This window comes from Schistocerca piceifrons, chromosome X (assembly GCF_021461385.2).
Source record: "Schistocerca piceifrons isolate TAMUIC-IGC-003096 chromosome X, iqSchPice1.1, whole genome shotgun sequence".
Taxonomy (NCBI): Eukaryota; Metazoa; Arthropoda; class Insecta; order Orthoptera; family Acrididae; genus Schistocerca; species Schistocerca piceifrons.
Window position 1 is genome coordinate 295,215,414 of NC_060149.1, and position 15,977 is coordinate 295,231,390.

General features: G+C 33.9%; 1 protein-coding gene across 20 annotated transcripts in view; it reads left to right on the plus strand.

The window, feature by feature from the left end:
- LOC124721411 (twitchin) overlaps positions 1 to 15,977 on the plus strand; it is a 377,390-nt gene that overhangs the window by 82,955 nt on the left and 278,458 nt on the right. For 19 of the 20 annotated variants that reach the window (XM_047246370.1, XM_047246371.1, XM_047246372.1 and 16 more), the window contains 5 exons: positions 773 to 811; positions 4,255 to 4,402; positions 6,790 to 6,854; positions 6,971 to 7,148; positions 9,711 to 9,847. In XM_047246370.1, the coding sequence (XP_047102326.1) occupies positions 773 to 811; positions 4,255 to 4,402; positions 6,790 to 6,854; positions 6,971 to 7,148; positions 9,711 to 9,847 (567 nt within the window). The remainder of the gene's footprint in view (positions 1 to 772; positions 812 to 4,254; positions 4,403 to 6,789; positions 6,855 to 6,970; positions 7,149 to 9,710; positions 9,848 to 15,977) is intronic. The other variant, XM_047246361.1, reaches the window with a different exon arrangement.

Below are 15,977 nucleotides of genomic sequence, written 5' to 3' on the forward strand. Positions count from 1 at the left end.
AACAGTCTTTCCATGAAGGTTATTTGGGATACATTAATTTTGAGGACTCAAGTATTTAAATTTTTTATAATCAGTTGAACCAGGACTTTATTTTCTGTTTCCTGTAAATATCTTGAAGCTTTCATGTTTATAAATGTTCATGATTACTTATTATGTCAGAATATCTTGCAGACATTATTGAGTGATGTAGTTCATTTCTTGAGTTATTGCTCTCAAACACTGATGCCTGAAAGAAAGCCCTCCCTTTCCCAAGTGTTACGTGCATCCCAATATCTGGTGAAATGACTGGAGCAGTTTGGAATATGATGCATCATTACAGCACATTTCATGGATGACATATTAAAGGTGAACAGTTACTGTAACAGTTGCAGGAAATGCCAAAGAGAGTGTAAGATTTTTGCTGTGATCGGTTTGCTTTGTGCTAGAGAAATCTCTGATCCCACCTGCATTGTGGATTCCTTGTGACATTTCTACCATGGACTGAGTGGTGTGTTCATAATATTTGTTTATTTTGTCTTTTATTTATTTGTTTATTTTTATTATTCATTTTATGTTTTTAAGTTTTTTTTTTACCTCCAGCCCTTGGTTTTAAAATTTCATTGATTATTATTTTATGATTTCAGTGAGTGATTTATTTTTAACAGCTTGCTTCCTATATGTGTTTTATTTACTTTTGTTTCTTTTGAAATGTTTCTTATTTTTAATTTACAATTATTTTATTTACTTCTTCTTTTCATTCCTTTTCTTTTGTTTCCATTTTTGAACATAACAGAGGAAAGGTTCTCGTCCTGGGGTACTGGAAGAGAAACAGGTTAGATGACTGTGGGTCATAAAGGCTCAATGTGTTATTTTTGTTGATTGATTGTCTAGAGAAAGAAAGATACCATAAGTGTCCAATAAAGTATGGTTCTTGCATCTTCATAGTGGGATGGTAGAAGGGGGACTGGAGCAGATATTTGTGCATTCATTCATTCTCTGTGTTCAACAACTACAGAAGATATTTCAAAATATACTAGATAGTATACTATTTAGATAAATACTCATAAATGTGTCTGACCTGTGTTTTAATTTGACAAGTACATTACATATTATTACTTATTAAACTTTACACTTCATTTCAAAGCCATAATTAATGTGTAAATTTATAAGATCTTTTACACATGCAAAGAAACTTCTACCACAAAACATTAAATATCTCTCTCTCTCTCTCTCTCTCTCTCTCTCTCTCTCTCTCTCTCTCTCTCTCTCTCTCTCTTTGACTTAAAAAAGCGACATTCATTTCCCAAAACTTCAGTTTATATTGTGAACAATAGATCTATTTATGTGTACACTATAGTGGTATACATTATGAGCTGTTACATTTATTTGATTTTGCCAAAGTGTATATTATATGTAATTTATAACTGACAAATCGGTATGTTTCTCTAGCTGTCACAACGTAAGTGTACAGGTGTGTGTGTGTGTGTGTGTGTGTGTGTGTGTGTTTGTGTGTGTGTGTGTGTGTGTGTGTGTGTGTGTTATTCTTTCTCTAGCTTGTCTAAGTATTTTTCTCAAAGCTAGCAGAGTTTTCATTCCGTTTTATGTATACCTCTTGACGACTCAACACCTCTGCTATTCAGTGAGCGGTCTTCTTTACTCTTTAGATAGTTACATTCTGTCAGAAATTTTCTATATATTTACAACTTACTTTATAAAATCTTGGGCCTATCAAACTTTTGTGGTACACTTCTATTTGGGATGTAGCTATCAAGCTCAGTTGAAGTGCTATTAGATATCTAGGGCATTCATCAAAATTTCACAGCTATGCCATTTAATATCATCAAATCATCAGATTACCTTCCATTCAGATGGCTGTTGCATGTAGCGACTGTTATATTTACTTGTAAATAATAGATTTCAGCTACCAGTCATCCTTTTTAAATTTTATTGCTAGATCTAGATTTCAGCCAAAAACTAGCCATTCTCAATGCACTATCATTTTTGATCAATGCATGTAATGCCTGTTGGTCAGGGTTCATCCACAGTTCATTCAATGAACTATGGATGAAGCCTGACCAACAGGCATTTCATGCATTGATCAAAAATGGTAGTGCATTGAGAATGCCTAGTTTGTTGCTGAAATCTAGATCTGCCAATAAAATTTAAAAAGGACAACTGGTAGCTGAAATCTATTATTTACAAATCATCAAATCAATTTAATTTAAAGTAAGCACCAAAATTACTTCCAAAAAAAGGCACTTCTCTCGTAGGCTATCTGTAGAAGGTAATTTCTCTCATGAAGTAAATTCATCATTCCTTTTTTATTTCCACACTGAAACAGAAATTGAAGCTGCATGCAAGATCGTATGAACAAAAAACATTATCTAGGGTGGGCTCAATTTAAGGGGAATAATTGACCAAGTACTGGTTAGATATGTCCCTAGTAGACCAGTCCATGAAGAAAGGGGTTGTTTGTGGAGTTATTTCCTCACTGGCCATGTCAGTTGATGCTACATCACAATTTTCGTTTGTTGTTTCCAACAATTTATGTAATAAAATCTTAATGAATAGCATGACCAATTCTTTACACTATAATAAAGAAATATAAGGCTGTAAGTCCTTTATCAGTGTATACTTGTATACGTGTCAGATGTGGAATATGTAGGTATCCATACAACATTATGTGCACAAGTTATTAGCGATAACCTGGTCAATGGGTTATCCTTCACAAAGATTAAGTGAACCAGATTGATCATCGCATAAGAAAGAATTATAAAATATTTATGTCAAATACAATGTGTGACAAAGAATTTGAGTCTCATTTCTCAGAAAACATAGTGATATCTGACATGACAAAGGCACACACAAAATAGCATTGGTATTCCATTCTTATGTAATAAAAAGGTGCCTCTGTAATTGGATCGAAGAGACAATTGTGTAGATACAAGGAGACACTGAAGGCCTTCTATTGTTGTTAATTTGCCTAGAGTTCCCCTTTCCTTTATAATCTGATGTGACTGTGTTTAAACTGAATGTTTTTACCCCCAATCAAACATGTCCTGTGTGAAACTATAGTATATATATATATATATATATATCTAAAAAGAAAGATGTCGTTGTATACTGGATATATATATATATATATATATATATATATATATATAGTTAAGAGATCCTTGATATACTGTATTTGCACAGTGTGTTGTTTACAGTCTACACTTCCTGATTTACTGATCCCACAATTTCCTGAAAACATATTTCTGTCATTAAACAGTTCACATATAATTACATTCTGGTGAATTCTAGTACACAGTTGTGTGGTTGATAATGCTCTGATGACATATTTTTTTACATTTAATTATGTGAAACATTGTAGCCTCTGATAACAACTTAGACCATTGCTTGGCTTCACTACCTGTATTCAAAGACAATATTTTGCATTATTATTATTAACAATGTGTTTGACTTTTGTAGGAACAGTAGTAGAAAACTCATAATTTAAAGTCTGATATAGGATAACAATTTGGTTAATTATGTAGATATTATTTGGTATCAGTATAGCAAAGTACAAAAAAATTAAAGGTGCAAGAGCCATACTTTGTTCTTAAATTATATCTTTCATAGTATCTTAGACTGTCGATTCTGAAGGTGTTTCTTCTCTCTAACTTGTGTAGGAAGATCATGTTCTTTATATGTTTGTAGAATAGAGCAAGGATTAAAAATGTGTTGCTTTCCAAACTATTAATTAACTCAGTTTAATAATATGTTTCTACTCATTCTTTTTTTAGTCACAAAATTCTCATTTTATTTGACATTGTTTTATACTTAAAAACTGATTTAATTTCCTTTAATCTTTCAATTTTTTTATTTGTTGTTAATTTTCACCAGTTTTATTGTGACTAATTTTTTTGTTTATCTAACTTATACAAAGAAATTTCCTGGTGTTTTGAATGTGTTTCTGTGTCTCACATCTTCTGCCATAAACTTTTTGTACCATTAATTGATAATCATTTTGTAACATGAATTTTATCTTAATATACAGCAGTATCTGATGGTCAGAAATTTCTAACTTCAATAAATAATTTATTTTTAAAATACTATCTCAATTTGCATTTTTATCTTCAGACAAATTTTGAATCATTTAATTTCTTTTGATCATATTTCATTTAATGTCCCACAAAAGAATTACAGAAATATATTTATTGAATTTTTATTCAAATATTATGAGTCATAATTGATAAGAATGTTCTAAGCATTGTGGCTCTGCTGCTATAGCGTAGAAGACCAAGTGGTGATATGAGACGTCCAAGTGTGGCGGAACTAGGTGAAATGATTGATAAGCCATCAACACCTCTGCGAGCTACAGGAAGTCCAGGACCTCCTGTTATTGTTGACGTGCAGGAGAGCTACTCTGCTGTTGAAGGTATCTGAATTGGTTTACCATGTACAATTGCTTTTTTTTGTATGCTGTTCCTTCTGTCTTGTACGTGTAACTGAGTAGTCAGTCAAAGAAATAAGTACACACTATAGTCATATCAAATGCTGTAAGCTTGGCATGTCACCATTGTTAGAAGCTAACAATAGAGCCTAGAAAGTATGTAACTATTGTTGCATAACAGAGTGTTAGTTTCAACACTATTCATCATTTATTTTCTACAAGGCCAATTAAGTAAAAATGTGTTTACGGTAATGTGTGTAAGAACAAAAATGGGCAGTAGTGTTTCACTTGCGTAATTATATGTAGTCTAATTTTGTATTATTTCCTTTATTGTATATTTTTATCAGTTCTTGGAAATGTGCAGTAATTCAGGCAAGGACATAGCCAAAGGCGGGGGGGGGGGGGGGGGGGGGGGCAGAGGGTCCAGACCCCTAACACCTAAATGAAATTACACACAACCTAGTTCCCATCTAGTGAAAATGAAAGCTATATTTATTTTCAATCATACAACGAAAACGAAATATGCGCTAATGATAGTCAGCAAGGCCAATGGTAGATTTAAACTGGCTGTATATCTGTAGCACTGTGGGCTATTGCCCATCCCTATTTTAGCCAATACAGTTGTCGGCCTTGCTTGAGCTCAGTTGTTGAATTTAATGTAAGTGCTGTCGTTTATTGTTTTCATGTTGTGTGCTGTTGTGAGAGTTCCTAATTATGGATAGGTTTGTAAGATGAAAGAAGAGGAAAACTGAATTTTATTTGTATGGTAGCTTTATGGTAAGTTAAAAATGTGTACACACTACAATAAGAGCTTATTACCTTTCTATCTATAGCAGCACTGGAGTTGTTATTTGGAGGCTGGCAGAATTTTGGTTGTGCAGTATTTCAGTATTTCACAAGGCAGTGAAGCAGTAAATATCATACAAATAACATCAAGTTAAAATCAGTGCATAATAATACTCGTGGATTTATCTGTGTCACCCAAATGGTAGTGGTTGCATTTCTTTAAAATATTTGCTCAATATTCTATCATTAGCAGCCTAAATGACAAAATATCACCCAATCTGCTCATCTAGGTGGTACTCAATTATGAAAAACAGATTTGATACAAAACAATGAGAAGGAGTTTGTGGAGAGTGAGAGGAGTATGTAGTGACGGTACATTCTATAGTTAGTTTCTAAAAGATTTTTTCAGTGGGCTTCTTGAATTTGTCTGAGCCGACTGCACTCTGCATCCCTCCATCCCTCCCACTTTTTTCAAATATCTGTTTACACTGTTGTAATACTATAATAACTGAAGCCAGCAATTCCATGCACATTTAAGCGTTGCAGTATATATACATTCATGCACTATCAGATGACTAAACATGCACAATTAAAGAAAAAACATGCAATGTCAGAATTCAGTCTTTTGTTGTGGTGCATTTCATTTATTTTTTAAACAATGTGTAACACCAGTTTTTCCAAATAACTGTTGACTTGGGGTGGCTCTGCATGTTGAGCCACTGAGCAAGCAATCTTTGTATTCCAGAGGCGAAGTGGTTTAGGTAAATGCCAGGGTTGGTCCCTTACTACAGGCCACAACCAATTCCTTCCAAATACCTTTCTTTCCTAACAGATTCCAATTCGCTTAAAGATACAGCCCATTTGCTTAAATAAATGAGTCGTATCGAAGGTGATCCAAGCATCTTTTTGGAGACATCTGGCACTAAAAGCCATATGATAAATAAATAATCATCCAAATTCTCCTCATTTAGGCTCATTCATTTGCCTGCCAGAGGATTCTTTAATTCAAAAAATGATCTTTCTTACATTCTAAGAAATGGCAGATTCACACTTAAATGAGGAAATTTTTGAAAGTGTAATGTTAAATAATTCCAAGTCCTTTGCACTTTCACCCCTACAAATTGTTCTAGCTTCTTTGCTGAAGAAAGATATATTTATTCCAATTGCTGTGCAAGTAATAATCACGGCCTCACAAAAAATTTGTGCTCAAACATTCCGGATCACTTTCTAAGTTCAAATCCTGACTGAAAGAAAGGGAGCGTAAAATGACTGGGAGTGAAAAGGAGAATGGAGCATGAATGCTTCTTAATGGTTTGCCAAAAAACACCACTCCTAATTAACAAGATCAATTCTCCACTTGTCAAAAATTCTGAGAGATGGAGTACATGTTCAGTGCGACTTGTAGAAACTCTGTATTAGTAAACTCAAGACATATTATAAACTTTTTATATGTTTTATTTATTCATTATATTCACATTTTTCTTATCTCAGTAACTGTGCACTTTCTACATATATGTAATTATTTCGACTGGCTAAATAAGACATTGCTGTAAACATGGAGTAATGTTTCCATTTGGTTCTTTCAGATCAAACGGGTTATATCACTATTGGTGTTGAAGGAAATCCAGCACCCACCTTCAAATTCTACAAGGTACTTACAGTAATGAGTTACTATTAGTTGCCATTCATATTTAATGTTGATGAATGAAGTATGCCATCTTTAGTCTATACTGCGAATGTTCTGAGATATTTTTAATATTTTTTTAGGGAATGACAGAACTCTTGTACATAGAAGGAGGTCGGTTTAAATTTGTAACTGATGGAGAGACTAATTCGATAACTCTCTGTATAAGGAAGGTGAAACCTAATGATGAAGGAAAGTACAAAGTTGTTGTTAGTAATGAACATGGAGAAGATTCAGCAGAAATGCAGTTGTATGTGTCAGGTAAGACCTGTTTTAAGACTTTTAATAAATGTAACATGAGATAACAATTTTCAGTTGTAACTTATAATCCGTCCATGGAAGGTGCAAACTAAAACAATGGAAAAGAAATTAGAACACTTCTGGAGAATAGGTAAGTTTACTTAAAGTAGCAACTGAAGGAGTCAATTGTAGCTCTAAATATTTAGTAGAAAACACAGTTGGTAGAATACAGCCTTTGATAGACACTGATATTATCAAAATATAGACTACATCAGTGCATTCTAAAGCTGGAGTAGAAACAAAGAAAATACCTGATGTGAAGGTAGAGGCTACAGTTTATAAGAAAACTACTTGCTAGTAATTCTGCTGTCTGTCCATGATAATATGAAAAGCACACAAATTGTGATAGTTCTATTAAAATGCGCAGATGGAATAATCATAAATAGTGTGCTTTTCGCCCCTAAGGTTTCTCATATGTTATCCATGTGTGTTCAACTTATTTTCCTGTCATTATAAACTTATTAATCATTGACTACTTCTCATATCGAGTTCTCTCTTTATTGTGTGCTTTGTGTCATTTATATTTTCCTTTCCACTTCTCTGTAGAAATAATTTTTTGCTGACCTAGTGTTCCACATTCTCATTGCATATATAAATGACTGCACTTTCTGGCTATCAGTGACATGAACTTGGAGACTCATAATCCTTCCTTCTTATATACTTGTTGTATTTTTGTTTTTGTACTTCCTGACATTTTAATTCACGAGCTGTATTCTTTGTTTGGAAGAACACATTTTGCAACTCTGGAAGCAAAGGCGGTCATTGGATATATGTATATCATAGCTAATTTTGGATTTAATAACACTGATCTGAGCTGTAGGAGTTTTCATACTTGACTAAAGAAAATTAATGATTTCTGGTATATATATTTTGGTTCCTCTCAGAAAGATACTGATTTTCAGTCTTTTAGACTTTGAATTAACTAATGTCTCAACCAATATTTTAAAAGCATATTTTTGAGAATCCAACTTTTTCAATGCCAGTAGTCCTGTTTCTTAGCATGTTACATTTCTTCACTGTATTATAGCTTATCTCCCTTGACTTGGATGAACTCTTTAACACTGTAACAGAATTTCCCATTTAAGGGTGTTTCTTGAACTGGTACAGAGATAATGCTGAAACTTTGTTTCTGTTATGTTTATATGTAATGTGCAATAATGAAAGTCAAGCATCAACTTAATCTACAGAATATTTTTGTTTATCTGTCTTTCTAGAGAAGGGATGTGTGTTTCGTTCAATGACCCCTCCAAGAGAAAATTCTTTGTTTCGATTTATTTATTTATGTAATGTTGCAAATGAAAAATCATCAAATGTAAGTGAACATTTATAAGGAGTCAGTTCCTCTGTTTTTGGAGGTAGGAATTGAACAGCTGAATTCAGATGGGGTGGTACTTCTCTTGAGGATGATATGTACAAAGGGCATAAAAATGAGATAGAAACACTGAATAGCACACATTGTGGTTTTAGACAATCATCAGGTGAAGATATGTGAAATACTTGATGCCATTGACATATCAGAAGAAACAATATGGAATTTTATATGTGGAGGATTAACAATGAGAAAGGTTTGTGCAAGAAGCATAGCATAGGTGTTGGTAACTGATCAAAAGTAAATACAGAAATGAGTTTCTGAGCATTCTACAGATTATTTTAAAAGACTCCAACCCATTTTATCAACCCATTTGCTGTTCTGGATAAAATATAAGTCCATCACTTCTTGCCAGAAATGAAACAGCAATGAAAGCACTCAATGGGAGAGTGGCTGTGCACCAAAAAAGGCAATGTTGATTTCATCTGCTGGAAAATTTACATCCAGTGTTTTCTTGAATGCAAAATGGATTCTTCTCACTGATTACCTTGCAAAGGATATAAAAGTAATTGGGAAACATGCTAGTCCATATGACCAATTGGACCAAATAGTGCTTTAAAAATCTCCTACATTATAACATAAAAAATCCACCATTCACCAAGAAAATGCATGTGTCCACAAAGGAGCTTTTGTGTTGTGGAAATGGAGATTTGAAGCACAAATTGTTGGAAACATTCTGTCATCAGATTAAGCACCATATGATATCAGCCAGCTTCACATACATAGGAACTCCTGATCGGAAAATGTTTTCACTCATCTTAAACAGTTACATAAGCCATAAATGGATACTGTATAGCTCTTACATATTGCATTTTGTGGGTGCTATCTACTCTCAGGAGAAATTATTTCCTTTAGTGACAGTCAGAATAACTAAAGTCATACCACACTAATTAATGTTTATGTGACAGGGATGACACTTTCAACTCTATTTAGAGCTCTTATTTTATTTGCAATCAATTTTGGTCTTACATTACACCATCTTCAATACTGGGTTGTACATCACGTAGAAGGTACAAAAAGTCAATATCCAATGTGGTGAACCTTCCTTTTCATTATGGAGTTAATTGCAGCAGCACATTGATGACAGTGTGCCAGTTAATCTTAGTAGCGTCATTTTTAACACTGTAAAATATCCTGTCTGGTATTCATTACAGATGCCAGTGGAATGGACTTCCGCGCTATGTTAAAGAAGCGTAAATATGCAAAGTGGGGGAAAGACAAAGAAGAACCTGACTGGGGAGATCTAAAGGAAGTAGAAAAGGAAGTACCTAAACTAAAGAAAGTCGAAAAGGTAATGCTCCTGTTTCAAAACTGTATTTTATGCATACTCCCTGAACATATAAAATATATATCTATTCCTTAATGTCTGTATCATGTTGATGAAGTTAACTGCTTTAGAGTCTTTGATTTGAAACTACAGAACTTACTAGAAATGATACAATCCATCTGAAAACTTACGTTTTTTTTAAAATACTTCTGTGTATCACTGTTTCCAAAGTTGTCTAACTAATAAAATTGGCTTCAAAATATGACTATTAGCAGGGTTTGATACAAGAAGATACTGAATTACACAGATGATTTTATTTTTACAGTAAACATTGTCTACAAAAATATTTAACTCAGCCACAAGACTGTGTGTGTGTGTGTGTGTGTGTGTGTGTGTGTGTGTGTGTGTGTGTGTGTGCACGCGCGTGTGTGTGTTGGTGTGTGCGCGCACATGCACATGTATGTATACATATATGTGCAAGCACACATACTGATGATCATGATATAATTTTATTTGCCTCTTCTTCTCAATAGTAAGTAATCTTGGTAAAATTTCAGATTCTTCTTTGGATTCTACATTCACAGTACAAATATATTACTTGTCAGTTGATGTGAGTGGTTGATTCCAGACTGATGAAGGGCAGACAGGGGAGACAGGTTGGTTTGAAGATGAGGAATCTGGGTGCATTGTAATCAAAGTGGATGGCCAAGAAGTGGCCAGAGTACCAGCTGCTAAGAAAGGCGTTTCATATTGGAGCTGGTTGAAGGTAGCTGATAATGGCTTAAAAGAGTTAATTGAACAGTACCTTTTCTTGTCACCTTCCCCTCACTTTATCTATTATTCAATGCAGTTTTATTTCTCAGATTTCCTTGTCCATTTGATTTGTAGCAAGAAAGAAATAAAGAAAGAAAAATTGTAAATAGCAAGTAAGGATGAGTCTCCAGCACTTGCTCAACAACTGATACTGGTGATAGTTATACTCACTCAGTGACAGCAATCACAATTATGCATATGTTGGAGCCCATCATCAAAATTATGCACTCCTAAATTGTCATACTATCATGAATATCATATCATATAAAGTGCTGCACCTTTGTATGCATTTAGCAGAATATCTTAAAAATTTCAGTTTCTGAAGTGTAGGTTTGGTATTACTCGTGTATAGTTGCTAATCTGGGAAGCTTTTACTCTTCAGGGATATCATTCTTGACAGATGTGTGGATATTCTTGAACTAAGTTTTTCATGAAACTGATTGTGTAAGTTGGTCATCATAACTGCTTCACTGAATTACATATTTTTATGGAGCACATGCCAGCCTCTAAATATTATTTTTAGACATGTCATTGTGACTCACTCTGTTCAAGGAAAAGGAACTAAGGATGAGATACTAGTGCTGATTATCAAATACGTATTGTACTATTGTGTTGTTTCTCTATTCAGACTGTATGCTTCAGTAACAATTTCAAGAAACATGTACTTTCCATTGTTAGCCATTCATATTTGAGTGCAATTTCTATTTTTAGAATAATAATATCAATGAGATTTTCTATTAGTCTCTGTGAACAGAAGTAATGTGTTACTAATCAGAGTCTGCAGGCATAATTAAATTATATTTACTTCCACTTATAAAGGACATCTCTTAAAGTTCATTTTTATCAAGATGTCTGCAGATGATTTGAATGTTTTAAAATTTGTGTGCACTGAGTAGGTTTTAGCAATATAATGTGAGAAAAAGTTTTATGGTCAAACACTCACATCTACAGACACAGTGCCCAATGTATTCATCTGTATTACAATGAAAGTTATGTCACTGACACTATGACACTGATTAGTGTAATGCTGATTGACAATATATTTTTTGCTTTGTATTCTGTTAAAACTTAAGACAGTTTTAAAATTAATGTTAGAAGACTTATAAGTCAGGGTTTCCCCTCATATTAACGTTGTTGATATTATTATGGATATAGAATGAGAATCCGTATACAAAAGTTTGTAAATGTGTGTGTGTGTGTGTGTGTGTGTGTGTGTGTGTGTGTGTGTGTGTGTGTGGAGTGAATTCAAATGTGCCTCCAGGTAATCTGCAGATAATTACTCAATGTAGTGCGAACAATAAAATAATGTGATTTTGTTTCTATGTTTAATTGTTACTGTTGCAACAAATGTTTGAAATTCATTTAGTGAGATTAATAAATTTTTTTAGTTTCAGTTTTCAGCGATGAGACTGTTTGGCCCAAAACAAGCTGTGAATTTACATTTATTGTGCCTCTAATTAAGTTGTACAAGAGTGTTATTCAGTTTCACTGTGGTATTGTCTTCAAGCCAATGTTCTTTTTCAAACTGATAAGAATTCAATTAGTATTACATTATTTCTAGTACTGTGCCCCTTCAGTCTCTCTGTCGCTTTTTTCTTCTTCTCTGTGTGAGCAGCTGAAAATTTTATTATTATATTGTCTAGGATGAGGACTTAACTCAGTTGGTACGAGCTGGCAGGCGGCTGTCACTAGCTGAGCTAATTCCCGACTGGCCTACACTCCATTCCGTTGCTGTAAGAAGGGCAGAGGTCTGACGTTAAATCAGCCAAATATTTCTCTTATATTTTTGTTCTTCATTCCAGCTCTTCCTTTTTCTATGGGCGATGCTTCTTCACACTGTATGGCTTTCTCTATTTTGCTAAGTAATTTTTCATTGTCTTCACTGTTAACATTCTGAAAATGATACTCTTCAGTTGCCATCATCTCTAATGTAAACAAAAATTTGTTGACTGTTTTCTAACCATTATTTTAAATATACGTATATTGCTGGAGGCTCATCTTTATTACTATGCTTCATATCATGATTGCTCTGGGAAATAATGAAATGAGATTAAAATGCATTGATCCATCATAATATATCCTTATTTTCCTACCCAGTCCATTACTAAGATTTATAATTGAACCTAATATAAAATTGTAACAAAATGATTAATTAATTGTAAAATTGTTGAAAGACATTTAAATTCAATCAATAATTTGAGTGGCAGAAAGATTTATATTCAGCATGTTATGCCAAATAAAAACCAGTTTTTAATAACAGCTTTCTTTAATGTCTATATAAATTTGCATGCTTGCAGTCTGTTCATAATGAGAACCACAAACTAATAGTGCAATAGAGCAAAATAAAGAGACTGATAGTATCTCTATAATATTTGATGATATCAGAATATCAACAGAATTTTGGGTGCAAACTCAGAATGATAATTTTCACCCAACTAAACATTAAAATTACAAAACTCAATGTGGATGTAATCGGCTCACATAATGATGAAAATGGCATTTCTGGCATAAAAATTACGTAATGCTGTATATGGTAGTAACACAAATATTGAAGCTGACAGACATTTTATATTTTATGTACTTTTCTCATTTTCCTCAGCTTTTAGCTTTTGATTTCTATTAAACACAATGTGGTGTGTAGGTATCCATTCGTAGTGTTTCATTATGAGAAGACTGCACTATAAAACACATATTTAAAAGGAAACAAGCAGAAAACAATAAATTAAACCTACAGAGTGTGAATTACTTTTGCTTATAAATGTGTTTTACAAGAAGTACTCAGTTTATCAACACTAGCAATGTTTAAGTGTTGATCCCATATAAATTGTGATTGGTTGCTAAAACACTTTTCATCATAATATAATTCTTAGATGTGATGAAAGGCTTCTGTGGACCTCCAATATGATCTGATACAGGTTCACTTTATTTATTGTTTGATATTCATACAATAGAGTTGTGTGTGTTGTAGTAAAATATTCACATGATATATGACATTTGACTGTTTATTAAAACCACTTCAAATTCTTGCACTCAGTTATCATGCACTGTTGTGCATTGAGTTAAAAGTATTTTTTAATTCTTGGATCTTTTTATCTGCAGTAGATCATATTCATATAAACCTCCTCAATACTTTCAACAACAGACCCCAAATTTCAAGTGAAGTGAAAAAAAATAGCATTGCATTTGTAAATTCACACTCTGCTTGGGTGGTGAGTAAATTAAATCACTTATTTTAAAGAGCAATGAATTAAACGACATTTGTATTTGCACCAAATGCCCTCAGGATGTATTTGACATAAGAAGACGGCCATCTCTTCAAGATCTAATAACAGATTGGCCTAAACTACAATTGGTGGACAAAGAATTACTCAAGGTTCGCATAGCACTTCTCCTTTGTATGTACTTTACATTTAATTCTTATGGCCTAAAAATGTTCTAAATTTATTTTCTAAAATATTACTTTTAACTGTATAATGTAAAACTGTAGGCCATTGTCCCAGTTCCCTATCCTGATACATACATGTCTAAATGAGTTTTATAAGTTACAGTGCACCATTTGGAAACAGCAAGAGCAAACTGCTTTTCTAACCTCCAGCAACTTCAGTTTTTCTTCGCTTTCATTTACTTTTCTGCTTATTTAACAGATTTTCTTTATTTGTTCTTAGCTTTTTAGATGTTAAGTATTTTCTCTCTTGGCATGAGATAGAAAAATACTAAACTAAATAACTTCATTCAGTAATAGAGGATATATTACATTTTACGGAGATTCATTTCTTGTGTATCATTCCTCATTAAGTCTTCATGTAGCTTTGAGAAAAATTTTTGATTATCCAGTGCTGTCAATAGTGTTGTTATTGTTTTCCTCACACTTCAGTCCACTGCCATCAGTCATGAGTTAAATACATCATTGTGCCATGGAGGTTGTCTGCTATTATAAATGTTTCATTCACCACTTTTGGCCCATTTTCACCCCATGCTCATTATCAAGTGTTATATATATGCTAATAGATGAGTCTCCATGCAGTCATAAATAAAACAAATGCCAAGACATGTCCAAGTGCATTGTTTACTGGTACCCAGTATTTAACAAATCACTGACCAGTAAAAAGAAAAAAAGAATTTTATGGCATATTCTGGGACACCCCAAGGTGTAGATTCAGCTGCTTAATTGGTGACAGTTTTCCTCCTCCATATACAATAGCCCATTTTCTATAGGTGTGTGGGAGTTAGATTTTCAATGTATCTGTTGAGTGCAAGTGATTGTAATAAATGTGCCTATAGTATGGTGTCCTGTTTGTGGTGCATGATGATGAGAAATGGGAGAGGGTAAAACCCAGTGCTTGTGCATAGTCCACTCCTCTCAAATAGCACCAAGCATATGTTCCCATCAGATGGATTGATCACCATCAGCAGACAATTACCGATGATAAAAATTTCTTTCACCACCAAGATTCAAACTGGCTCCCTCCGACTCAAGTGCCATTATACAGACAAGTGTTTGGTATCTTGGCTACAGAGGTACAGTGTGTAAACTTTTAGATGGCAGACCTCTCCCTAGTCCTGAATCGGCAGAAGTCGGTAAACGTCAGGAGGCTTTGGTAGGCATGCAGTTTAGACTGCTGCCAACATTACGTAGCTGACTGTGTTGTACAAGGTAGCCATTGTCGTCTGCTTCGTTATTGTTTTGCACTGTACTGTTCTGCGTGTTTTTATTGTGCAGTTGTGCTAAACATTATCAAAATGAGTGAAGAGGCAGTTGCTGGCTCATCTCGGGAGTCGCCAACAACCCCTACCAGTAGGCCTACGGTTAGAAGGAAACCAGTATTATGTAGCGATGCTCGCAAAATTATATTGCGTGTGATTGAATGCTGCGAAAGGGAAATGGAGCAGAAAAAATTGCTTCACCCCATTTACAAATCTTCAGTGAGAGCTGCTACATACACAGGACAAAGTATGCGTAGCACTGGAAGATTCAAACAGTTTTCCAAGAATCACCCTGGCGTATCACCACAAACGCCCGGCAAGAAAAGGTGAGTTTCCATTTCAGATATTTTGTTCGCGATCACTTTGAAGGAATCACCAAAATTTCATCGCAATCGGATGAATGGTTTGGGAACGAACAGAGGGCAGACTTACATACATTCATTTTTATATATAGAGATTGACAGTTACGTTATACTATATGACCTGTTTAGGGATATTTAAATTTTATAATTAATAGTTTAACATTGCGGGGAATGAAATAAAATAAAAAACAAATTGCGAGTAGTGGGAATCGAACAGGTGACAAGCCTTTACCTAATCAATTGTGCTACGCATAAAACGATGACCTAACTGTAGA